This window comes from Botryllus schlosseri, chromosome 8 (genome assembly GCF_051294905.1).
Source record: "Botryllus schlosseri isolate E-star chromosome 8, Bs_hap1, whole genome shotgun sequence".
In the NCBI taxonomy this organism is placed as follows: domain Eukaryota; kingdom Metazoa; phylum Chordata; class Ascidiacea; order Stolidobranchia; family Styelidae; genus Botryllus; species Botryllus schlosseri.
In genome coordinates, this window is record NC_137243.1 from 15,052,231 (window position 1) to 15,080,024 (window position 27,794).

Consider the following 27,794-nt stretch of genomic DNA (forward strand, 5'->3'; position numbering starts at 1 on the left):
AATATAGGTGCCACTGTGATTGTGGCTACGTGGGAAGAACGTCAAGACGTCTGCAGGACCGCATAAACCAACATGTCCCCAGATTTATCAGAACACGTGCGTCACGCGATGTGAAAAGCTCACCCTTAACTCATCCACTTAAGATTGATGCGGATCGATCAAAGGCAATTAATTCTGCCATCGGCAAACATCTGTTGGATAATCCGATTTGTGCGAATAATTATCGAGACGACCGATTTCGAATCGTAGGTCGAGGCCGTTCACAATTCCATTTGTGTGCCTTGGAATCAACTTTTATCAAAATACACCAACCAAAACTCTGTCAACAAAAGGAGTTCGTGTATCACCTAAAAATAGTACATTGAACGCTCTCTCATTCGAAATTTCATGCTGGTGACGTCATATTTTGTGATACGATTGTTGATATACAATGTTCTTTCCAATTCTCTACTAGTTGCTGACGATTACCCCTGACGAGTGTCAGCCGAAAATATTCGGGTTCATTTCAATATGAATATACTATTTAATAGCACACTGAATGAGAAATACCGAACAATAGCATATAATAGGCAAACGAGGAAAATGAAGAGGTGTGAGGTACATAGGCGAAGTCGGTAATTAGAAAATGTTACCCAGCAATTTCGAATGGAGCATATATGCTATTCATTACGTAGTAATAAGATTGCATACAAAACAAACGGTGTTTCAAACCACGATATAGTTTTAAACAAATGCCTTTTTGAAAAACACAAAATAGTGTCTTTTTCAACGTTGCATAATTACGTAGTATACGGACGATTTGCACCCAATAGTCAGCGTATACGATATGGAGTGGCTGGAACCCTCGAAATCGTCATTGGTTTGACAGTTGTAGCAAGTAGATATAATAATTGGTACGGAATTGGTATTCTGATGATGACGACGGCCGACCTTAAAAATGCTGCATAGCCTAATGTAGTCCTGGTTAAAGATATTTTTGATCTGTTTATCTGTTTGTCTGTGATGTCACAATTAAAGGCTCGTGACGTTATGGCCAAAAAAACAAACAATAAAAAACATGTTTTAAACAAGGGCTACGTTTTAAACATGTTTGTTTTAAATTGATTTTTGTTTTAAATGCAACCCTACAGAAAGGTATCGCTGTTTCGTGACAGCACATGAATCAGTTATCGAATCATTACCTTGGCACGGATTTGATCTTGACAACAACTGTCTTGCGGGCAACCTGTTCCGTGTCAGATTGTGGTTTGCTTCGGAATGTGTGTCGTAAATATAGCCTGTGTCAGTTTATGGATCGAGTAACCCATCCCATCGTCACCGGCGACCCAGAAGAATTATCTATAGAGACGCAGATTTGGGTCGCAACCCGTAGGCTTGGAATCATTGCGCTACTTGCTATATACGCTCTTATCCCGAAGAGGATACGATTTGTTTGTCAGCTCATGCTCGCTAAAGACGGGTTTATATCCAAGTCTGCGCATAACGTATGCGCACGATGTCTGAACATTCATGACATCAACAAATTTCATTTTCTCTCTCCACATGTATGCCGCAGTCCTTGAATCTCTGATCGTACCATACGCACTTTGACTTTGAACTTTTATCGCGTGCATCTTCTTCTGAATTTCAAGACGTTCCTGAATATAGGCGACCAAAGTTAGATGTTCGTTAAATACAAATTTGATTTCAAACCGATGATGAGGCCAATTACCCCCGATATACTTTGATTATGATTATTTTGCAAGCGGAAATCGTGTTTGGTTGTACAATATAATCACAAAATCTAGATACCTGCCAATATACTCTTTCATAAACCGATAAATTCAACACTCTCCGCTAGTCTGTCAAGTTTGCGCCAGTATTTGTTACCAGTGCGATGACATTGCTGCTATAGTTCGCGACACGATAAAAACCGTTAATATTTATAAGATGCATGAATTACGGGTTAATGTCTTATAAAAATACAAGGACTTTTCATGTTCTGAATAGCGCATAGTCCTCATTTAGTGAGATTTTCAGCTTTAACCACAGGTCGCAGTCGCTGCACAGGAACCCCAATAATTAGGGATGGTGTGAACCTCTGAAAGGTTCAGGTTCGTGTGAACGCGAACCTTTTTGAAAGGTTCTGTGTGAACACGAACGTGAACCTCATGACGTCACGTGACGTCATATTGCTAGTTTCAACCCTATATTTCAGTGAAGTGATAGCATATATCAATGTACACGATACGGAGCAACGAGTCGGGCCACATAATGCCACAATACTGAAGTACATATTGACGTTTTAAACGTCGCTAAATGTATCAACTTGGGCAATCAAATGATATAATATATATTCTGTCGCTTTGCCAACAATATCGACGAGGACTTGCAAGGAAATATAGGTTAAGCTTACGCCTTGGCGGTCTAGGCCAGACCGGACAATGTAGTCGGCGTCCGAGTATTTCTACGTTGATATTGAGCACAGTGTAAAACGGGTTTCTATATACTTGCGACCGATATAACCCCATTAACAAGTTATACAGCAGTATAGCCAACACCACAATCGCACGGATTAATTTTTATGATACAGTAAACGTATCAATTCAAGATTGACCCCGCTGACCCCGCACGCTTGCTAGATTTTTTACATCAGACAACGATATCAATCTCATTGATTGGTTGAATAAGCATCATTCGCTCAGTACATGTAGTGTATTTCACCCTTGATGTTGTGAGATTGCGGGTAAAGCCCACAGCAGAGAGTCACTAAATATTCACAAACGGAAAGCTGTATATTTCAAGCAAACTTTTGTAACAAAGCAAGTAAAATTTATTAGATTGTCAAGGTGTATACTCGCTTAGTGTTTATTTTCATGCTGCCATCGCCGTGCGTAGAGTGCATAGAGTGTTATAATAATTAAAGTAAACATTGTAATATATGAAAAAGGTTCACAGTGCAGAACCTCCAAAGGTTCGTTTGTGAACGTGAACCTCCGAATTTCCGAGGTTCACACACAGAACGCGAACGTGAACCTCACGTTCACACCATCCCTACCAATAATACGACTCACGGCAATAAGGCTGTGTTGTTGTACATGACCCTTGGCGAAAGTGATGACCTTTATTTTAGTCAGTAATTTGTCAATTGTCACGTTCAGACTACTACGATTCACATTATTGCCCAGAACTTTTCACCTGTCCATATTTTGCCTTGTTATGTACAGATTGTGTACACATATAGATAGGCCCAAGAAAAAAATGTGAAACATATATACACAACTATAAAAATCATGTATAAATCTGGGAGATAAAAGCTCTTTCTTCCATAATAGGTATTAATCTCATTGGAAACTGGGTAGTGGAGATGGCTCCAAATCATGATCACAATTGCTTTAGTTTAGACACATCCTAGACTCAGAAGACATCGGTCCCAATTTTGTTACTGTCGGAGTCGCTATGAAAACGTAATGTTGCGAATTTGAAATTTGAAAAGTCTCGATGCGAAATCACTCGAAGCCTTTTGTCGGAGTCAGTGCTAGAAACTGGTTTGCTGCTAACAATCAGTAGAACTATATTAGGAGTAAAAGTGTAGCCTGTGCTACTGAGGAAGAATTCAGACAGTCTGTGAAGAGAAGTCTCACCTCGTTAGATATCGACTCGGACATGAGCTTCTCAGCGTAAACACGCATCGTCAGTTTTGGATCAGTGGTAGCCACCTCCAACCAATCAGTAACAACTTTCGGGAGCGGCAAATCTAAAAATCTGATATCGATCGTAAGTGCCTAAAAGTGCTGTCTACCTTCATGAAGCAGTCGCACATTCACAATCCCTGAGACAAAACTTACCGATATATTCGTTCAGCTAATTCCAAAGGTTCTTCTGCAATGTCTTCGTAATGAACCCTGAGATATCTTCTTGAAGAAATCATGCCTCCTCCTTGATCTATACAAATATGTATAATGCATAACACTGCGTCACGAGCTGCTGCGCTTACGGTAACTGGAACTAACCTTTTAGTTGTTGATCCACATATTCAATGTTCCGTTGCATCCGACTGCAAAGTTTCTTGGTAACCTTTTTGATAACTAGCGAAGAAAAGGATTCCGAGGAGGCCACGGATCTAATTATTGCTCTTGGATCTCTCACAAGATGTATAACGAATACTTCACTTGCATTGTTTAATTTCTCGTAAACAGAATTTAATTTCGACAAATCACATGCCCTAATCACTTTGTATACTACCGCGGTAGAGGATGAGCATATTGCCGATAACAACGCCGGCTCTAAAGGTGAACTGCAATTGAAGGCAGACGTTTTAGTCAACTTTTTTCGAGGAACATCTTCCAGACGAAACCTTACATCTTTACCTTGCGACAGTGTCAATTCAGAACGTCTAAATGCTTCACAAACACTTGAGTATTTGTATGTCAACGCGTCACTTTTGTTAGGATAACATATATTATGAGCCCGACATCTTTTAGCATCAACTTCCACGTGGTCAATGTCAGCTGCGTCGCGATATAATGAGGCCATTTCACGAAAATCACATTTCGCCAACGTTTCCATGGCTCGTACTCTTCTTGTATTACTTCCATCGCAAAAGAAGCCGAAAGGATAAAGCGGCTCGTACAAATAAAACAAGCCTGGGTTTTTATTGAAAAATTCCCCCAGGAACGTGGAGCCCGAACGCTGGTTACTGAAAATGAACACGACTTTCCCTTTTTTGTCATATAGGCTGTGTTGGTTATCTTCAACAAAATGTGTTCGTAATTGAAATTTCTTTGCGGTTTCAAATTTCGCACTCTTGGTATTTGTTTCGATGTATAAGACAAATAAAAGCAATAGTAGCAAAAGTCCCGGCACTTTCAATCGATCTAAAACATTTCCTTCTCGAGCACTGCGCAGAGCTCTACACACGCAAGCAGCAGCAAGATGCAATGACCGTATCATATCCTGAAAGCAACATGGGATTAAAGAGATAATTATTCTTCAGGCTTGCTCTGCGAAATGCTGACCAAGTTACCACTTGCCTGATATAGGCCACGAACTGCATTGAATACTTTAAGTATAGACTATACGACTAAAAAGCTTGCAACATAACAGAGAGCCAGTACGACCTATACTAAATCATTTCAGAATTACATAACTTTTACAACTCAAGCATATTTTGTCGGCAGTACTACAGGTGTGATGTGTGGCATATACCCTCAGGCAGTATATGCCGCAAGCATAATCGGCTAAACGCCAATATCGGGGATACGGCAGGTACGATTTACTATGAGTTGAAGTCTTGTGGCCTATGAAACTTGATCCGCAACTGAAGGCATGGTTGATGTCGTTCGACCGGGGGAAATGAGTTCATTATCTCTTTACATTTCGTGTTTCTACACATTGCGGATTTGCAATTGTCCATTATTAATTATAAGGACTATCTAAATACGAAGTGATGTTTGCTGACTGTATGCTATGGTCACTAATTAGCATATAGATCAGGGGTGGGCAAACTTTTGAGCTCGCGGGCCGCATTCAACATCTGAATCCCGTCGCGGGCCGCACTGTATAAAATTAAGATTATAAACCAAAACGCAATATTGGTATTTGATTATATAGTGAGGACATGGAGATGCTTATTTAAAACAAACCAAGCATTGCTTTGATGATATCGTACATGCGCGAGAAACAGTGGCGAGATTTCATAAGCTGGTCGACCTCAATAACCAATTTGTCAAAACTATATATAGAGATGAAAGTCGGTGGTCCCGATTCTTAGAACAGGATTGAATTTCAAATCTGTCAGCAGCGATCTGTTCATAGATTTGCTAATTCCACTTTTGGATCAGTTCCAGGACAGACAATGCTGTCAGCATCATAAGCATGTTAGCTTCAAACACGCTTCTACTGTGTGTAGATCTAATATAAATACCCCAATTCTATGCATACAGAGAACGAATCTACCTAAGACAAGCGCGAATCGTTTTTTATAAGCACATCACTGAAAAAATTTAAACTGGAGTTGCCAATCTAAAATCATACTCGTGATCCGAATTACGTCGATCTCGTTTAGTATTTCTGTGATTTTTAGAGGTTGAAACCTTTCGGGCTTTCGCGCCAGACATTAAACATAAAAAAAATACAGGAAGTGTTTACCTTAGAATAGTGGTTCTCAAACTTTGCAAGACACGCCCCCTTACGATGGTGAAAGATTTCGCGTCCCCCTTATCGTCATATCACAAAACGCAACCAGGATGCTAGCAAACCTAACGGGTACCTTGATGACATGGATGGCTACGACTGTGGATGAGAGATTTTAAAATATGAAATTCAGACTAAATACAGAGCAACAATTGTGAATTGGCTAAAAAGTCGCGCGGAGCGCGAAAAATTTTTTCAGTTGATCTCAGCTCCGCGCCCTTCTGCAGATAATTTCCCTGCATTAATTCGATTTTTAGTACGCATTTTATCAATATTTTTAATAAGTTTCTTTAGACTCTCGCGGGCCGCACGCAATGGTGTTGCGGGCCGCATGCGGCCCGCGGGCCGTAGTTTGCCCACCCCTGATATAGATGGTTAAAGTAGTCCGCGTTGATACCGAAGTATTACAAGTAAAAGTAAAGCCGCAAATTTCTCTTCAATTGCAAGTGAAGGTATAGCGTTTTCCAAAACGTATCAAACTTACTTCAAGTAAAGATAGAAAATGAAAATCAATCGAGTAAGTAGTTTCTAAAGTAGATTTGCTCGTCGAGTCGCATGCTTTTAGCTACTAATTGGAGGTGGTTACTTACGATGTTACAAGATGGCTTTTTGCGACTGTCGCGAAATAACTAATGGGTAGCGCGATTTTTTGACATAAGAAACGGAATATTTTGACCTAAAAAATCAATATTTCAACATTTTTTTTTACTTTAAAAAACATAATTTTGACCAAATTTTAACCTAACGTATACGAATTAGGTGTTCCCAACATCATGTTAGAATTGTAATACTTATCTTCATTTCTGGCTGGAACTGTCTGTCCTCACGAAGTAGTTCGACCTGAAAAAACTTTGTTGACTCAAAACCTGGAAAATTTTTACATGGAAAAACTTTATTCTAACGAAATCTGGCCCTATAAAGAATTCCAGTAGTTACATAGAAATAACTAAAATTTGTTGTAGTAAAACGAAATATACTTTCCTACATTCTTGGGTAGAAAGTGGCTGTCCTTACTAAGTAGCTTAACACTTTAGCTGCCAAGGCCTATTAGGGAAATTACCATTAAATTCCAGCAGACAATGAATTTTCGACTAGTATGATATTTAGCTGGAATCGCGCGTGCTGATAAGTGTAAACCTTGTGCATCTTATGATTTTTTTTCAATATCAAGGAATTATAAAATTATTGCAATTTCTTGGCTGATCATTTTATGAAAAGCCACCTAGTGGTCAAACCAAAAAAAAGGTTGACCTAGGTATACAGATGTGATTTTTTAAAAATACTTCCGGTAACAAAAATGGTTGTTTCTGACAACAGGGCTATTGAGTAGCCTCGAATACACCCGTAATCCGAAGATAGAACCGATTCCGGACTTCACTGTACGCATTTGAAAAATATCCTAAATATAGGATCGCTGGCACTTTATGGGATTGAGTGAAATCCTAAATTTAGGATTCTTGGCAGTCGAGAATGGAGAAAAAACGTTCAGCAGCAGCAGTTGTTGGCTGAAAACACTGAAGTTGTGCGTACACTGCTGGTGACACACCGTGTTGCTTATCATTCTGACAATGGCGTCTCACAATCTTTCATCATGCGCTTCTTGATATAAGAACCATGCAATGCCCACGCAGTCTTGCTTTACATGATATTACGATACGTTGAGCATAACACCATGTCAACCTATTTGTTTCATTTGAATGTTCATGCTTCACAATGACCAGACAATGGGCCTACAACGGTAGGCCTACAAAGTAGGCTACAAGCTGTAAAATGTTAAATGATATAAGTTCACCGACAGTGCAAAATCTACGATACAGACGAAATGCAGGCTGCAAAAAGATTTTGACTGAGCCCAATAAGATCACACAAATTTTAGTGTCATCGTTAAGCTTTATATTTGTATTCAATAATGATATATTCTTCCTGAAACTAGGAATCCATCGCCACTTTCCCTCGTTGAGAACAAGGCATATAGGCTACGGCGGTTTCCTTCACAATAAAGCGGTCATGCTTTAGACGTTTTTGTGAAGCAGCTGTTGTTTGTTAATCATGTATTTCGTATCTCAACATACCCTGAATCAATCCTCAATCAACCGACATACAATGCGCTTTCAGAATCGCCGCCCGTTCCTGTCGCGGTCACTAAAGCGTAGCCAATTACCCAATCAATAGCGGTGGTTTCGTGATTACTAGTCTTCTCACCGTTCTATGGTCGGCGGCACGCCCATTCTTCGGCAGCTACTTTCAAACCCTTTGCACGAAATCTTAACGGGCTTCCTGTGAGCTTCTTTTAGGCCCAGTGTTGTTTTTATCAATAGTCTATAGTATAGACTCTATACAATAAGACTTTACAACGGAGGATTTGTAAGCTATAGTACCGAGCAGGAGCAGGTCTGCGTGTTTGAGGAATAAAATTTGAATCGGCATTATGGGAAAAATCATGCAGTGAACACATACACTCGATCGATGCGGACCTGCTAGCGAAAGTAGCAAAACAGCAAGGCTATTTTGCCAAGCCACAGAGAGCTACGGACGCAGCCTAATATTAACGCAGCGACATAGTAACATGTGTGAGCAATGTACTAATACACTGCTTTCAATTTAGAAATAAAACTGCTCGCTGCGAAACATGGTCTAACTCAGGGATACGCAAACTACAGCTCGCGGGCCGCATGCGCCTCGATAGCTGTTTTCATGCGGCCCTCCAAAAGCAATTCATATTCGCGTTATTTTGGGACGGAATGTTAGCATAGTTGATACAAAAATTTCCACGCAACGCCAAATAATATAATCACTATGCTATATTATAGCGTTCATCAAATTACTTAAACTATTATAGTGATTATATATATGCATTGGCGACATTGGCGTAGCCGGAGGTGGAATTCAAATTCTAAACCCTGTCATTTGAAATTCAGAAATTCCCATTGACATTGTTCTATGACTTATAAGTATACTGAGTTTCTTTGCTCGACAAATATGTGTAGGCTATTTCGTTAGAAGTGTTGCATCTGGTCCTAGTACTGAAAAGTTAGCCAACGATTTCTTTAAAATATAAGCTTGCGTTCTGACTATTTAAGATTCTCAGTTTTCGCTTGTTATTCTAATTATACTATCACTCTTGACGAAAATAGTGTGTATTCACACCGTTGTACCACCCGTGATATAGGCTGTGAATATACACCCTTTGCCGTGGTACACAAAACAGAACGTACCTAAGACTTATACCACAGTATAAATCAAACACAACATTTTAATTAAAAACATATAGGCTACTTGCGCGTAGGGACGTATATTCAGGTCTGAGCAAATCTAGTATCTATGATTAATTCGATCCAGAGTCGATAATTCGAGCTTCGAGTCGAGTGTGCCCACCGTAAATACTATTTTATTCAAATCCAAATTTTTCGACGGCAATAACTCCGCTTCCGATGGTTGGAATTGAACCAAATTTGGTGGACATCGTTTCTATAGACAATAACCTAACACTTTCATGGGGTGATCTGAAAATTTTCAAATTTTTTGTTATTTATTTTTAGATAATAAATAGAAACTTTGTTCTCCTGTAGCAATGCGGCTACTGGTTGGAATTGAACCAAACTTGGTGTGTAGGCTTAAATTAGATAACCTGACAATTTTATCGCGTATAGCCAGTACGATTTGAGAAAAAAAGTCATTTTTGAAGACCCCTATATGCTCATACTACTAATCAGACTTAGTCTCATTGGTAGCTAAAACTAATATGTGAAATGTTATTTAGATAAATTTATCAATGATAAGCTTTACTACTTTTTGACCTAAGTGTCGACTATACTGCGCCCTTATTCACTACGCAATGAATGCTTCCTTCGCCACAACTTATTCTGCTGTAAACAGCAGAAATCTGGCACTGCTGTTTACTGCTAAAATGACATCAGCTGCGATAGCTTGGTACAGCTGAAACTGCTATAACACTGCCCTAGCATTCTCGCCACTTAGAAGTCAAGTTCTGTGGTTGTGTTCGCCACGGGATTTCCTTTCATTTATGCTGTCATGAAATATCGATGCAAAAGCATAATTTTGGAATATTATGCAACATAGATACCAGAGGAAAACGATCGAAGTTATGCAATTATTGAAAATAAGACAAAATAAGGACGCAAGTCGAAAATAAGGACATTTCATAGAAATAATAAGGACCATTGAGTTTTCTAAGATCTTGCCCTTCAAAATAAGGACAAATCTTAGAAATAAGGACGGTATGGCAACCCTGGATACAGCTGATACAGCTAATACCTGAGTGATGTATAGAGTGATACCTGAGTGATACCAGGGTGATACAGCTGACACTTGAGTGATACAGCTGATACTTGAGTGATACATTTGATACAGCTGTGATACAGCTGATACAGCTGATGCAGCTGTGATACAGCTGTATATCCACAGGGCCTAGACAAACTGTGCCTGATGCAAGATTATGGTTTGTGTTAGACTCATTGTTGTAAATGCAGGCTCTGCCATGTGAACGAGCCGATATCAAGTCGTCTCTGGCGACACATACGAAATATCTAGCGACCTACCACCATTCGATGGCGACCCATGGGTTGCGAATCACATCCCTCTTTGCTATGCTACACCCTTATCCCGGAGAGGATACAATTTGTTTCTCAGCTCCTCCCTACTAAACACAGGTTTGTATCCAAGCCTACGCATGACATATGCGCACGATGTCTGGACGTTGATGGCATCAATAAATTTCATTTTTTGTCTCCACTTAGATGCTGCCGTCCTTGAATCTCTGATAGTACCGTACGGATTTCGACTTGCAGCTTTTATCGCGTCAATCTTCTTCTGGATTTCAAGATTTTCCTGAACATAGGCGACCAAAGTTACGCGTTTGGCCCACAGTAGGCTATATAACACAATTTTGATTGATAGCCCAAATACTTAAGCTGTTGGAGGCGAAAAGCATGTTTAATTATTATAATTAAACAAATACTTTCGACTATAGTTATACTAACTTTCTGTATTTTCCCAATTTTGTTATATTTTTAATTACCAAAATTTACAGACAGAAAGAAGTTTCATCAATACAAGGGCGGACTAACCAACGCCGATTGCAACATTATACCAGGGAATATACTAAGGTTATTTAGAACCAATAGAGAGAGAGAGAGAGAGAGAGAGGGAGAGTCTTTATTTTCATCTAACCAAGATACACAAAAAAACAGACGGCAATGATGGTGATACAGAAAATATGCATGCACAGTATTCGGTATCAGATAGTGATGATCGATACGACCGTGAAGGTCAACTAATCTGACCACGCCAGTATCAAACAGGTAGGCCTACACTTGACTCTATACAGTTTGACGGTAAAAATGCTAAGTTTAATAAAGGAAAATAAAAATGTAAAAGTAAACGATGGTAACAAATGATGAATTAAGCAATGATAACGACAAGAGATGATTAAGTTGGTCTTTTTTAAATCTATTATAAGGCAATTCACAGATATGGTGTGCCAATTCATTCCTGATGATAGGTCCTGAGTAGTCGATAGATCTCTTGGGTGGGGGAAAGTAGATATTTCCCTTTGATGAGGATCTCGTGTAATGGGAGTGGACATTTTTAGCAGGTATGAAAAATACATCAAACACATGAGGCAAACTATTGGAAAAATATTTGTGAATAACTTTTGATACTTCGAAGCGATATAGTTCGTCAACTCGCGAAATTCGATGCTTACGGTAGTAAGGCGATAAGTTGGTACGTAAAGGTACAGATGAGATAAACCGTATCGCACGATTTTGCAGGGTTCGAATTCTGTGCAAAAATGTTTTGCATGCATTTCCCCACTCTACGACTCCATATTGCAGGTATAGGGCTGGGCAAAATCGAGTACCTGAGTGATTCGATCCTGAATCATGAAATATGCTTCGAGTCGAATCGAGTAATCGAGTATCACCCATCATGACGTCAGAACAGAATGTAATACGTCAAAGTTCAAATATGTACCGTTTATGCCACCACAAAGAAGATAATGCCTGTTATCCATCTCATAAATGATACTATGGTATTTTTTGACCATACCGATTTCATCCACTTGGTGACAATGTTGTGGGATAATCATGACTTCAAAAATGTGCTACGTCCAGTAACCTTCGTAGCTTTGTACTATATGTTTGGTATGCTACGATACCGCCAATCAAGGTGTCAGGGCTTCAACAGTGAAAATTAGTATCGAAACAATAACTCCCGTTGATAAATTAACTTTCAGTCGCGAGAAGCGTATAATTTCTGTACTCGAAAAAATTATCTTTTACTACTCAACTCGAATCATTAAAATTAATACTCGATTCAGATTAGAGTACTCGAATCATTGTGTCCAGCCCTAATTGCAGGTGAGAGTGAAAAAGTGAGAAGTAGATGGTTCGTAGTATTGATCAAGAAATCAAAGATTGCAGACGGGTCATTATTGCCACACACCGAGCTAGTTTTGATATTGTGCATTCGATATGCTGCTTCCAAGACATTTTTGCATCGATGGCGACGCCGAGGTATTTTGCCGAGTCACATATGGAGATTTTTTTATGATTGATGTTCACATTGAAATTTTGATTGGCGGCGACATTATTTAATCGGAACATCTCGGTCTTATCTGCATTCAGACTTAGTTTGTTTGCTTGCAGCCATTTCGTCACTTTTGGGAGTTCCCTATTTACATGCATGCAAATCATCGACAGTGCTGAAGGTCATAAAGAGGTGAGTATCATCAGCAAATAGGGTTGTGCGGAATAGAGATGCATTAACAATGTCGTTCATATAAATGAGGAAAAAAGTCGGTCCAAGGACTGAGCCTTGTGGCGTAGAAGGCACAGCTAAGAATTTGAAATTTGAAAAGCCACAAACTGGACAGAGTTGAAGTCGCACTTTGAAATCAGTTCGAGTCATGAGTAAGGGTTATTCTCGGAGTCGTAATTCTGTAAACCAAAGGGTTAAGACTATTGCGTCGATATACGCGTGGAAACTGCATAGCCAAGAACCGATTCAGATATATTAGAAGTGAATAAAAATCATGAAAATTTTGGTTTATGTCAATGAGAAGGGATACAGAAAGCATGAAGAGAGGTCTAACCTCTTCAGATATCCTCTCGGACTGGAGCTTCTCGTAAAAACGCATCGTGAGTTTTGGATCAGTGGTGGCCGTCTCCACCCAGTCAGTAACAATTTTTGGGAGCGGCAAATCTAAAAATCTGATAGCCGTCGTCAGTTTGTTCAACATGCTGCCAGTGTCGTAACAGCACTTCGTCAGCCCCCCAAACGTTGGTCTTGGGCCCCCGAAGGGTTATAAACCAAACTTCTGGGGTGCTTCGCCCCCAGACCCCCTATGGCTATACGCGGTTTACCGCTACTTATCACCTATACTTATGGTCTACATTGGGTGTTCGTTTAGTGAGTCGCGAAGCGCGAACAACTTTTATAATTCACGATTGAATCTGTCAATATGATCGAGAAATGCATATATAATGCCTTCAAATTTAATCGTCTCTCTGCTCACGTAATCTGATTTACCGGTAGAGCTGAGTGAGTTGTGTTTGAAAAGGTAGGAACTACTCAATAATAATTAAACATATTTCGGCGTAAACCCGTCAGCAGGAACGGAACAGCACCTCGTCAGGCCCCCAAAAAACTTGGGTCTTGGGCTCCCATAGGGTGATACACCGACCCCGCCATCACGTTGTTCGCTTTTGCCACGAAATTAGTTGTGGGCTACTGATTAGTGAGCCAGAGCAAAGCGCGAAAATTTTCGATAATTTATGATAAAATTGAAGTCGCATGTCACATGGCCTAAAACTTTGTATGTCTTGGTGCGTCGTGGCGCAGTAATGGCCAACGCCGATATGCCCATTTCTATAAATCTTGCGTATTTGTTCTAGGGCGAAGAGGACCCAATGATGAAGAAAAATGCTAACTTTAAATTTGAAAAAGCTGCATAAATTTTCAAAAAATACTCTAAAATTTATGCTAATTCACGAAATAATATTGGGTCCCCTTCGAGCTCTCCCCCCCCCGATCGGGGGGTTTGGGGTGCGGCAGTTACAGTCCTGCATGTAGCAATGTATAGGCTATCCATATGCCTAAGTGCTGGCGACTACTGGGAAAACAGTCACACGTTCATGATCACGCAAGCAAAACTTACCGATATATCCGCTCAGCTAATTTCAAAGGTTTTTCTGCAATGTCTTCATAACGAACCCTGAGATAGTTCCTTGAAGAGACTATGCCTCCTGTTTGATCTAAATATATGTATGCATATAGCAGATAGCATAGGCTGTTACTAGAGATGGTGTGAACTAGGGATGGTGTGAACCTCTGGAAGGTTCAGGTTCGTGTGAACGCGAACCTTTTCGAAAGGTTCTGTGTGAACGCGAACGTGAGCCTCATGACGTCACGTGACGTCATATTGCTAATTCCAACCCTATCTTTCAATGAAGTGATAGCTTATATTTATGTGCACGATACCTAGCGACGACCCGGGCCAAATAATGCCACAATGCTGAAGTACATATTGGCGTTTTAAACGTAGCTGAATGTATCAACCGCGGTAATAAAAGAATATAATAATCCCCAAAATCAATACATTCCGTCGCTTTGCCAATAATTTCGTCGAGGACTTACCTGAGAATATAAGCTTACGCCTTAACGGTCTTGGTCAGACCGGACAATGTATTTGGAGTCTGAGTATTGCTATACGTTGATATTGAACAGAGTGTAAAACGGGTTTCTATAGTGGCTACCGATACCACAAACAACAAGTTATACAGCAGTGGCCAACACCTTAATCGCACGGATTTGGTTTTGATGAGACAGTAAAGATATGAAGTCAAGATTGACCCCGTACGCCTGCTAGATTTTTTACATCAGAAAACGATATCAATGTAATTGATTGGTTGAATAAGCATCATTTGCTGACTACGTATTTCGCTCGTGATGTTGTATGATTGCGGGTCAAGCTCACAGCAGATAGTCACTAAATATTCACGAACGGAGAGCTGGATATTTCGAGAAAACTTTTGTAACAAAGCAAGTAAAATTGTCAAGGTGCATGCTAGTTTAGTGTTGATTTTTTATGCTGCCAGCGCCATGCATAGAGTGGTCCGCAGTTGAAATGCAAAAAATTTGAACCAAAGATCTTATATAATGATGTGAAAATTGCAATTTACCAGAAAGGTTCACAGTGCAGAACCTACCAAGGTTCTGTTGTGAACGCGAACCTCTAAATTTTCGAGGTTCACACACAGAACGCGAACGTGAACCTCACGTTCACACCATATTTAGTGTGAACCTCTGAAAGGATCAGGTTCGTGTGAACGCGAACCTTTTTGAAAGGTTCTGTGAGAACGCGAACGTGAGCCTCGTGACGTCACGTGATGTCATATTGCTAATTCCAATCCTACATTTCAGTGAAGTGATTGCCTATATTAATGTACGCGATAGGCTACCTAGCAACGACTCGGGACACATAACGCCACAATGCTGTAGTAGACAGACAGACAGACAGACAGAAGTTTATTTTCAGGTGTAAGAAAGTAGTGCTGTGAAATGGTGGCCAGCGATACGACCTTCAGGTCTTCAAGTCAGCTGGTCACCTCATACATTAAACAGACAGTCATGTATCGGCCAACATGCAATACCAATTACATATAACCCATATATGTATATCTATTATTAATGATTTGGCATATCACTGCTGTCAATCTAGCTATATAATAACAAGTAACTAAACAGTTGGTAAAATAACAAGTAAACAATACAAACGGTACCAAACTCTCTCTCAATGGTATGAGAATGAAGAAACTAAACAGAAGCCATTAGGTTATGATTGCAAGAGCTGCTTTTTATAATGATATTTAAATTCGTTAAAAGACATATTTTTCAATTCAGTTGGAATCTCACCCCATAGTTTTGGTCCTAAAAATACAATGGATTTTTGAGCCATTGAAGACACACGTGGAATAAAATAGTTGTTAGAAGAAGCAGATCTGGTATTATAAGTATGGACGTCTTTTTGGAGAAGAAATAGGCCTAGCAATGCATCGGAAATATTGCCATTATGGTATCTATGCATCAACTTTGCAATTTCTAGAGAGCACATTTTAGGAACTGGTAATATGTTGAGGGATCTGTATGCTTGCTGAACACTATCACGTGGCCCTAGACGGCATATTGAGCGGATAGCTCTATTTTGTTGTACAGATAAGGCATGCAAGTATTAGCCTACATTGACGTTTTAAATGTCGTCAAATGAATCAACTGGGGCAATCAAATGATATAATAGTCCCATAAAATCAATATATGCCGTCGCTTTCCCAACCATTTCGACTAGGACTTGCAAGGGAATATAAGCTTGCGCCTTAACGGTACAGGCCAGATCGGACAATATATTTGGCGTCTGATTATTGCTATGTGGATATTGAGCAATGAGCAGAGTGTAAAACGGGTCTCTATATTTGCTACCGATATTACCCCATTAGCACTGTGGATCTCAACCGCCGGTCCGCGACGACTCTTCTGCCGGTCCGCCAGATATTTTGTGATTTTATACTTTAATTGCAAAACACAAGATGTTGAAGGGCTGTCACTTGGGAAAAAAGTACAACATCAAATTTGAAACTCATTTAGAACTTAGCTAGTCCGAAATTTTCAGAATTGAGGCGTAACATCATACCTGGTAACATGTTCGATTTGAGTTGAACTTCAGCTTTATGCTGACTCTTTGAATCGTGCAGTCTACAATCTGCATTAGTGGTTCCCAACCTTTTTGTCTTCATTCCCCACTTCAGATTAATTCCGAGACTTCATTCCCCACCAGAACCGTAACAGCACTTTGTCAGCCCCGCCATAAAAACGTTGGTCTTGGGCCCCAAGAACCCTCTCAGCCCCGCTGAGCCTGTACGCTTTTTCCCTGCAACTTATCAGTTACATTGGGTCCACTGTTTAATGCGTCGCGTTATTTCGACTTAACGCGCGAAGCATGATAAATTTATATAATTCGTGTTTGAATCGGCCATTATGATTGGGAATGGCATATATTTTGCTATCAATTTTTTATCCCCTCTCTGCTCACGTAATCATATTTGCCGCTAAAGCTGAGTGAGGTGTGTTGGAAGCAGTGTTGGGATGACTCGAGTCAGACTCGAGTCACCATTTTGTATCACTTGACTTGATTCGAGTCACTTTGTTAAAATGACTTGACTTGACTTGACTCGGCGTATCAGAAATGTGGATTGACTCGTGACTCGAAGCAAAATTCACGAGTCAATTTCAAGTCATCAAGCAATCGATGTCGATAAAAATCACTGTATCTTGCAATCGGATTGTTCGCGAAACGCTGGTGTAACCCATGAGAGCGACCAATCATTCAATGATCGTGCGTTTTACTGAGCCTCTATTGTTCTCTCACAAAAAAATGACCGCTTACGAAATGATCGAAGCTTACAGCTTACGCTGTCGTAAACTAGTATAGTAAAGTATTTTAAGAGAAAAATGTCTGTTACTGTTCTCTGTACCTGAACCAAACCTCTTAATTGAAATTAAATTCGAAGATAGTTTATATAGTCCTCGACCATTGGCGCAGGCTCGAATTGTATCATATTCATTTGTAAATGAATAATGTATTGTATCTTATCAATTCGTTTCTTTATTCTCTATATTGGCTGGTAACTATAAACTGAGGCTATGCCATTATAATTGCGTAGTTTATCATTTCTACGTATATGTAAGCGATACAGCGCCGTCTTACGTGTATATTTAACTTCATATTCGTTCATCGGTTCAAAATCAATAACCAGTTAATCAGTATTTCAGACAGCTAGCAAAATGCAATGGCGTAGGCATTCGAAAAGGCAACTTGACTTGAAATGTGACTTGACTCGTGACTTGACTTGACTTGACTTGACTCGACTTGACTCGAGTCACCTTCAAAAATCGAGTGACTTGACTTGACTCGAGTCACCTTCGAAAATCGATTGACTTGACTTGACTCGAGTCAAAATGTGCAATGACTCGAAATGACTCGTGACTCGAAGGTAGTGACTTGATCCCAACACTGGTTGGAAGAGGTAGGACCCCTAAATAAGAATTGAACATCTTCCGGGGGACCCGTTGGTATATTGACTTCGTTACATTATGCTATATCGTGACGTCATATCGGCTATATCAAAAGATATGGAAATCGCCAAACTGAAAGGCACACACGATTTCAAATTGGTATTGCTTTACTGGCAAATAATTTTTCCCTGCCAGATGGCATATGTCCTGTGGGGTTCAGATCGCCAGAACAGGAACATTCGGCGCCAGCCATTTAGCCAATTAAACATATATGCATGTTACATGGCCTATAACTTCATATGCCTTGGTGCGTCGTGGCGCAGTAATGGCCGACGCCAAAGTCTCCATTTCTATAAATTCTACATATTCTCGTGGGGAAAGGGTATCCAATAATCAGATATTCGGGAATATTAAATCACGGGATTTGGGGTGCGGCAGTTACGGTCCTGTTCCCCACTACCCAGCACTTTGTCATCACAGAGCAGCTATTTGCTGGTATGACTACACAAGACACACAACCACACCGGTACGCATGACAATCGCCTATAACTGCATCATAAAACGTATTGTGAACCGATACCAGTAACGCTCAAAATTTCCCGAAAGCGTTATCTCACGTCAAACTAGTCGTGCTGGATGCGTTGTGACGCCATCATTGGCCATCCAGAGTTAAAAATGAGGTTTTGTGAACAACACGCAATATAATTTTCGACACATACATTCCAGAGCATTTAACTGGTAACGGTAATTGCGCATGTGTCTCCGTGAATATGTAGACTGTCCTCTATATAATTTTGAACAAATGCGTCTATTCCCCACCAGAAATCATTGAATTCCCCACCAGTGGGGAATTCCCCACCGTTTGGGAACCACTGATCTACATGGTCATTCGTTAAAGCTGTTTTGCGGGTGGTCGGGTGTCGATGTGCCAGTTGTTTGCGTGGGGTACATTGTATTGGTGGTAGAGCGAAATAAGCAAGGTAGCACGGCAAGGTTTTGGTCCGAATCGCTTCTTCTCTCGATATTGTTAAAGATAGGAATGTTATTCGCCGGCTATTCCGCGACCTTCAGCGCTGGACACTGTTGTGGTCAAGATCGAATCTCCGTAACAGCACGTGTATTCGGGCGAGGTAATTTTGTTCGATTCTGCAGACACACTAAAGCAGGGGTGTCAAACATACGGCCCGCGGGCCGCATCCAGTCCGCGAAGCAATTCTGAGTAGATCAACAAATCTTTATGTTATCCAGCACATTTGCATTAAATGTTGAGATTTTTGCAAGAAATACTATACTATTCAATAATACCTCAAGACAGCAAGTGTTTAGTTATTATTGAGGGGTCCTACCTTTTCAAACACACCTCACTTAGCTCTACGGGTAAATTAGATTACGTGAGCAGAGACAGTATAAAAATTGATAGCAATATATGTGCAGTTCCATACGATATTGACCGATTTATTCATGAATTATATTAATTTGTCGCGCGTATAGGCGGGATAAGCGGACTCAACAAACGCACACATGTATATGATAAGTAGCGGTAAATCGCGTACGCAGCCTGAGGGGAGTCTGGAGGGCGAAGCCCCCCATAAGTCAGGTTTATCGCCCTTTGGGGGGCCCAAGGCCAACGTTTTTTTTGGGGGGGGGCTGACGAAGTGCTGTTAAGGCCCTGACTATATAGAAATGCTCGATCATAAAGTATTCAAGCGAAAAGCAAGAGCATGCGGTAACATTTTGGAATCAGTTGACTGGTCCGGCCCGCGAACGATCTGAAGGTTTGAATCCGGCCGCGACGCAATTTGAGTTTGACACCCCTGCACTAAAGCAAAATCCCATGAATACCATCATGAACACGAACTCTTTATATTACCATACATGCAAAAAACGGTTGCATACTTTCATGATTTTGGATTTGGATTGTGATTGCATTTTGGTTGACCCACAGGTTCGCCAACTATATTTCGAAATTTTACCGGTCCGTGAGCTAAAAGAGGTTGAGAACCACTGGGATTAGCAAGTTATACAGCAGTAGCCAAAACCCCAATCGCGCGGATTTGGTTTTTATGATACAATAAACATATGAAGTGAAGATTGTCCCCGTACGCCTGCTAGATTTTTTTTTGCATCAGACAACGACATCAATTTCGATGATTGTTTGAATAAGCATCATTCGCTGACTATCTACATCAGTGGTTCTTAACCTTGCCCCCAGCGCCCCCCAGGGGGCGCTGGTGATCTTGAAGGGGGGCGGAAACGCTCAGGGGGCGATATGGGGGGCGCTAGGCTCAGGGGGGCGGTATGGGGGGCGCTGGAGAAAGAAGGCTTCGCAGTAGATGATGTGGTGATAGGAAGTATCCTTAATGAGTATTCAGAGAAAATTAACACCGAAAACTTCGTTACATATAGCCTTCAAAATACATATAGGTTTAATTGTCCATGGGCGCCTAAATGACTGACACCGAATGTTCCAGTCTTGGCAATCTGAACCCCAGAAGACGAATTCCATCTAGCAGGGAAAAATTATATGTCAGTGAAGAAATACCAATCTGAAATCGTGTGCGTCTTTTAGTTTAGTACGATTGGGCGACAGGGATATTCCTGTTGGGCGATATCCCCGTTGAGCGATTCTATATTTTTTGATATTGCAGACACGGGGTCACGAAATAACATCATGCAACGAAGTCATACCAACGGGTTCGCCCGCCCGAATATGTTTAATTATTAGTAACGGGGCCTACAGTTTCCAAGAAACCTCACAATGTTCGCTTTAAGTTTTGATGAGTTTGCGCAATGACTCAACAACTCACTGCGCTGACCCTTGGACAACAGTGCGTAACGACTAAAAAAGGTAATAACTCCGGATTTGTTGTGCGCAACGTAGATTGTCTGTGTGCAGAGACCGTGTCAGCACTGCGCACGTGCGCAGCTTAGAGGGAACATTGCACCTCACTCAGCTCTACCGGTAAATGTGTTTACGTGAGCAGAGAGAGGATAAAAATTGATCTCAAGTTACATGCAATTCCCGGTGATATTGACCAATTCAATCATTAATTAGTGAAAATTTTCGCACTTCGCGCGAATAGGCGAGAATAGCTACCTCAGTAAATGGACACCCAATGTAGATACCTAATTGGCTATCGGCAAATAGCGGACGGCCCTGGTAACGAATAATTGTACCTGCGGGCACGCCCGAATATGTTTAATTATGAATTACGTGCCCTTTATTTTCCTCTACAACAGCTCACTCAGTGCTACTGGTAAATCTGATTACGTGGGCTGGGAGGATAAAAAGTTTATAGCGACTTATATATATGTAATTACCACCTATTCATTCATGCATTATGGAAAATTTTGGTACCTAGGGCGACCAGGCCACATAAACTTTGCTGACCATCAAAATCACGATATGGGGTTCGTGGTGGCGAAGCCCTCAGAAGTTCGGTTTATCACGCTATGGGTGCGCAAGGCAATCGTTTTTAGGGGGGTTAACGAAGTGCTGTTACGGCCCTCCCTCTTACTCATTGTCTTTATTACATTCCTTACAATATCAAGTTGGGGGGGCGCTGGAGCACGATAATTTTTGAAAGGGGGCGCTGGAAGAAAAAAGGTTAAGAACCACTGATCTACATGATGTAGTGTATTTCGCAATTGATGTTGTGTGATTGCGGGCTAAGCTCACGGCAGAGAGTCACTAAATATTCACGAATGGAAAGCTGGATATTTCGAGCAAACTTTTGTAACGAAGCAAGTAAAATTTTTGAAATTGTCAAGGTGCATGTTCGTGGCCCGTAGTTGAAATGCAATAAATTTCATACAAAGATGTTTTAATGAAGTGAAAAGTGTAACATACGAAAAAGGTTCACAGTGCAGAACCTACCAAGGTTCGTTTGTGAACGTGAACCTCCAAATTTCTGAGGTTCACACACATAACCCGAACGTGAACCTCACGTTCACACCATCCCTAGCTGTTACGCTTTCGATTATGATTTCGATTTTAGAAGAACTAACCTTTTAGTCGTTGATCCACATATTCAATGTTCTGTTGCATCCGACTGCAGAGTTTCTTTGTAACGCCCAGCCTCACAAGCGAAGAAACGTGTTCCAAGGCCATCCCGGATCTAATTATTGCTCTTGGATCTCTTACGAGATGGATAACGAATACTTCACTTGCATTGCTTAATCTCTCGTAGATATAATTCAATTTTGACAAATCGCATGCTCTAATCACTTTGTATACTACTGCCGAAGAGGATGAACATAACGCCGATAACAATGTTGGATCTAAAGGCGAACAGCAATTAACGGTAGACGTTTTAGTCAACTTCTTTCGAGGTACATCTTCCAAACGAAACTTTACATCTTTACCTTCGGACAGTGTAAATTCAGAACGTTTAAATGCTTCACAAACACTTGAGTATTTGTAGGTCAACGCGTCACTTTTGTCGGGGTAGCATATATTATGAGCCCGACATCTTTTAGCATCAACTTTCACGAGGTCAATGTCAGCTGCGTCACGATATAATGTGGCCATTTCCCGAAAATCGCACTTCGCCATGGTTTCCAGCGATCGCATTCTTCTTGTGTTATTTCCCTCGCAAAAGAAGCCGAATGGATATAGTGGCTCATACAAATAAAACAGGGATGGATTTTTATTGAAAAACTCCCCCAGGAACGTGGAACCCGAACGCTGGTTACTGAAGATGAATACGACTTTCCCCCGTTTGTCATATAAGCCGTGTTGGTTATCTTCCACAAAATCTTCTCGTAAATGAAATTCCATTGTGGCATCACGTCCTGTGCTCTTGAAATTTGTTGCTATGTATGAAAGTAACAATAGTAACAGTAGCAAAATTCCGCGCCATTTCAATCGCCCGAAAACATTTCCATATCGAGTACGCAGAGCCCTGCACCCACAAGCAGCACAAAGATTCAATGGCCATAACATATCCTGAAAACAATATGCGATCAAAGATCAAATATGCTGTGTGGACTGCTGACCAAAATTTACATTTTCCTGTTATGCATACTGCAATGAATACCGTTAGTATAAGCCTAAAAAGCTTGTGACGTATCCGACAGACGGCTCAGCATGTCTCTACTCACCCTTTCAGTTATTCGCCTACGTAACCGTTACTACTAAATATACTGCATGTTCTATCGACCGCATACTGTAGGTGTATTATTGTCTTCCATGTGTTCAAATGTCGGGCAACCCCCCAGGCAGTATGCCGCCGGTATAGTCTAATAAACGCAACTATTGGCGACACGGCAATTATGACACACGATGGGCTGTCACTATATTGTGGCTGATAAACTCGATTCGCAACCGTAGGTAGGATTGCTGTCATCTCACTTCAAGCCCGTGCGGCCGTGGTTCTCCACAGGGGATGAATCCCCAAGGGGGATTTTCATGACTTTACGGCAAATTTCATCGTAACTTTCTACCTTTTGCGGATTTGCAATTGGCGATCGACTGCCCAATTTAAGTATTCTAGAAAGCGAATATATGACGTAAATCTGCTCATCGTAAATAAATTTTGATTGTATTACTCGGAAGAGGCGTGCGCGTGCTTCTCGACAATTACAATTTAGAATACGGACGCTCGACAAGGACGTCTCCCGATGATATAGCATCAAAATATTGAAGTTTATGGCACCATAATAATACATTAATTGCATGATGCGTGTATTGCACAGCAAGCTATATAAAGCGCGATATCGCGGTGCCCGAAAGGGAATTACATTACAAACGAGGTTATTATATAGGCCGGAAAGTTTGTTTTCTCCTAGCGTCACCTGTGATTACGCTTTCGGTCTCAGGTGCCGCAATGATTGGTCGATGGTATTTCTTGGAGCTCAGCTCCACAAGAACCATACGTTCCATGCGAGTTTCATCAATTAGTATAAGTATTCTAAGGTATTATAGCACCACCTCATTATAAGTCCGAATAGTCGCGCAAAAGCCGCGTGGGATTCGTGTAGCCATGTAATTATTAGAATCCGCACGGATCAATTATTATAACATGATATGTTATGTACTGTACAAAGTAAAAGTGAAGGGTTACATGTGGTAAATTGTTTTTACCACATTACAACGAAGCATTCGTAGTGTTAAATGAGTATCACCAATTCATTCATAGCGGTAATAGGCGATCACCACATTAAACTTCGCTTAATCCAACCCATCGTTTATTTGATTGGGATATATAAGTAAAACAATACATCACGAGTTCGTCTCTTTCTTATCATCTGTACTATTGCTGTTGAACCGACTATTTTCAGGGTTCCGACCATCCCATATCGATATACGCCGGCCATATCGGGTGGTAATTGTCTGTAAGCTCATACAACATGCTTTTTGGAAAGTATTTACACAATTATGGCATAATTTTACAATTTATAATATACACATTTTTAAAGGCCTTTGTTTTAAAACTAAAGTATTTTAAAACACTGTATGTTTTAAATACAACCCTAATTATACTGCGACATTTTTGACGATTGCTGGCGAGCACTGATTTAGTGCGTTTTCTGGTAATGTCACTAACTTTAGCAAACCGTAGTTCGCGACGAGGGCTATTTTGTTCAGCTTAGATAAAACTGTGTGACACCTGTCACAACAATTCTTCTACAACAACATAATTTGTGACACATAGCAATCTATTCCCCTCGAATCCGTGCACGGTGTATGGTGTGTGTGTGGCGGTTACGGTAGTGACGAATACGAATCTATGAATCGTAGCAATTGCATCGGTACGATTGTGAAATGTGAATAAGTAGCCAGATTTCAATTCTCAATACAACGCATCCTGATCATAACGAGAATAAACATGTGATACCCGATGCTACGTTGAAAAAGAAAAGGATTACCAAGAATGCTCGGATAACACGGAGCGATATTATAAGCGCACTATCACGGATGTTGCTACTGATATTGCTATATGCTACGAATTAAACGGCCCTGCACTGCATGCCATCATTAGCAAATTTAAACAACGTTAACTGACGAACCGTGCCTATGCAATGCGACTGCGTGCAGTAAAAATCTCCACAGAATTTTCAGATGCATGCGTGATCTCTCCTCACCAACTCATTTCCAAGTCCTCGCGACGTATGTTTGTGTTGTGAACTAAGGCTCAAAGCATTAGACCGCAACGAGTCGTTGGTATAGCGACTAGCGACTCACAAGCAGATCGCCTGCGGTCTTACTGCTGATCTCGCATTACGTCAAAATCACTTGGATAAGTTCAAGATTGCGCGATCGCAACAATACTATGCTATAGTTACTTCGGGATAGTAATAAATGACGAATCACTATCCCTTTAGACATGCCTGCAAGACGATGTTTGGTCATCGCAAAGTGACGAAGTTTGCTACCGTAGCAGTAGGGTTACCATATTTTAGAATTCTGAAAAGAGGACACTTTTTCAAAATTTTCAGGTTTGCAATACCGGAGGAAAATCCTAAAAAAATGGTAAATTTTTCCCACCTCGTGGTCGGTTGACTAAAAAGAAGGCCAGCATTCCGGTTCAGCTCCCGAAATAGCCGCCGGAGCGTTACTTCAGTGCTGAGTTACTGTATCTCACTCCAATTTTACCCTATATATTTAAACAAAATTCTCAAAAAAGACGACATTTGGGCGTCCTTCGAGGACACTTTAAAAAAGTCAAAAATTAGGACAAATCCTCTTAAAAAAAACTCGAAAGTTTTCGAACTATTCCTAATCATGAGTACTGAAAAATACAAACACAGAAAAAAATTTTGAGTGACTGTTAACAACCAAAAGTTTGAGCGACTGGCAACGACTAACGACTAATAGACTACAAGACGGGGTTAGAGTTAGGGTTAAGTTTATAGTTTAAAAAGTATTATTATATATGCACAGATTAGGGTTTGGATGTAATATATATAGAGAGGGTCGGTAACTCCAGCACGAGTGCCATTTGTTGCACGCAAAATGAATTTTCATGGCACGCCAAATGATCTCATGCAAACGTCATATTGAGACAATGTTTTTGCAAAAAGTGAAACAGAAGTTTTCAACATGTACAAATTATTTCGTAAATCAACATAAAATAGAGTCTTTTAGAGCAGATTTTACTTATCTTGAAATTTCATTCGGCACGTCGCACGATTTATTGGAGCCTGATGTCTTGATTATAATGTGGGAACCCCCAATAAATAAATATATATGCATACAGAAAATGTTTTTGAAAAAATATGCCTAATGTATAGAAATTACTCAACCGCTAGCAGTTATGAAAGAACATTAACCGAATATCGTATGAAACCGTTTGAGTGCTTTAGTCTATAGGAGTGTTCACTGTGCAGCCTACGGGAGCGCAACTATTGTATGAACCGGCATTCCGGCACCGAGCATTTTCACACAATAGAAGACACGATCTAGACATAAAGTTTAGGACAACATGCGACCAGGCGACTCCCGTCCGATGTAAGCTATGCGTTTCTAAAATGATCGGCTGCGATAAAACCTTGAAACAAAATAACTGGCGCGTCCTGGCCATAACGTTCGTCATTGATATGTTCACTGTCAAGGCGCCGAAGTGACCAGCGCCGAATAGTGCAGCGACCGCAGCTTGAGCCGCACGTATCAAACGAGACCCGTCGACTGAGCCCCGTGTCGAAATACGAATTGGTAATCGTGTTCGTCTCTCGGAAGGAAATATTCTTTTAGTTTCGTCTGATACATGTAAGGGATTCTAGTATATCTGGAGCAACGACAATCTTTAACGCTTTCCCGCGGCCTTTGCTGACAAATCTGGTGTCAGACCAACCTCAATGTGACACCAAACCGACTTAAATGATACAGGGGTGGGCAAATTTTTCATCATCATCAGACCATATCATCGTAACAACTCATTGGCCTGTCACTTATTGGATAGGGTACCGAACACAGTGGACTTGGAAACGACCAAATCAACCACAAAAGATCGATCATTGCGCGATTGAAAATAAACTATTATGTAAATATTACGTACATGTACGCGATATAAGTCGGGTGCGATAGCAACCAAAATTTATTCCCTTCGCGACCAATAATTCAAGAATCCCTGGCGTAACTGATGCCGTTGCCAGCTGCAGAAAAACGGTTGGTGTCATTCCTTGCTTGAAACGTTGAATATAAATAAATTGAATGTTTGGCACGCAAGCTGGTAATAATTGGACATTTTGGCACGCTGCATACAAAAGGTTGCCAGCCTCTAAAATAGGCCTACACTATAAATTTACGGATGATTTGGGTATAGTAGGCCATATATAGTTAAGGAAATAATAACATTATTATCGGAGACGTAGGAATTAGGATGAGGAGGAAAAACAAAAAGGTGGTTTGGCAGATAAGATGTTAAATATTGTAATATCCAGTTTTTGTTGTTGTTGTTGTTGTTTGTGGTATTCATGGTGTTTATCAACTGCTATGATCATTTGCACCAGGCTTATTTTCTTCATTTTTCATTTCGTAGATGCCGACTTGTAGCACAGCCCACTTCTAGACTTTTATAAGACACCGT

At 40.6% G+C, this 27,794-nt stretch overlaps 2 protein-coding genes across 2 annotated transcripts; both read right to left on the reverse strand.

The window, feature by feature from the left end:
• Nucleotides 1-532: 532 nt before the first annotated feature.
• Nucleotides 533-5,466, reverse strand: LOC145444235 (carbohydrate sulfotransferase 1-like). The gene is made up of 4 exons (XM_080322183.1): nucleotides 3,993-5,466; nucleotides 3,828-3,924; nucleotides 3,624-3,744; nucleotides 533-1,637 (listed from the first exon to the last, which is right to left on the reverse strand). The coding sequence occupies exons 1-4, from the start codon at nucleotides 4,930-4,932 to the stop codon at nucleotides 1,389-1,391; spliced, it is 1,407 nt and encodes a 468-aa protein (XP_080178309.1). The 5' UTR covers nucleotides 4,933-5,466; the 3' UTR covers nucleotides 533-1,388.
• A 4,411-nt stretch (nucleotides 5,467-9,877) lies between these two features.
• Nucleotides 9,878-23,411, reverse strand: LOC145444898 (carbohydrate sulfotransferase 1-like). Its single transcript, XM_080322950.1, has 4 exons — nucleotides 22,273-23,411; nucleotides 14,354-14,450; nucleotides 13,289-13,406; nucleotides 9,878-11,022 (listed from the first exon to the last, which is right to left on the reverse strand). Exons 1-4 carry the CDS (start codon nucleotides 23,207-23,209, stop codon nucleotides 10,780-10,782), a joined length of 1,395 nt encoding a protein of 464 aa, XP_080179076.1. The 5' UTR covers nucleotides 23,210-23,411; the 3' UTR covers nucleotides 9,878-10,779.
• Nucleotides 23,412-27,794: the final 4,383 nt, after the last annotated feature.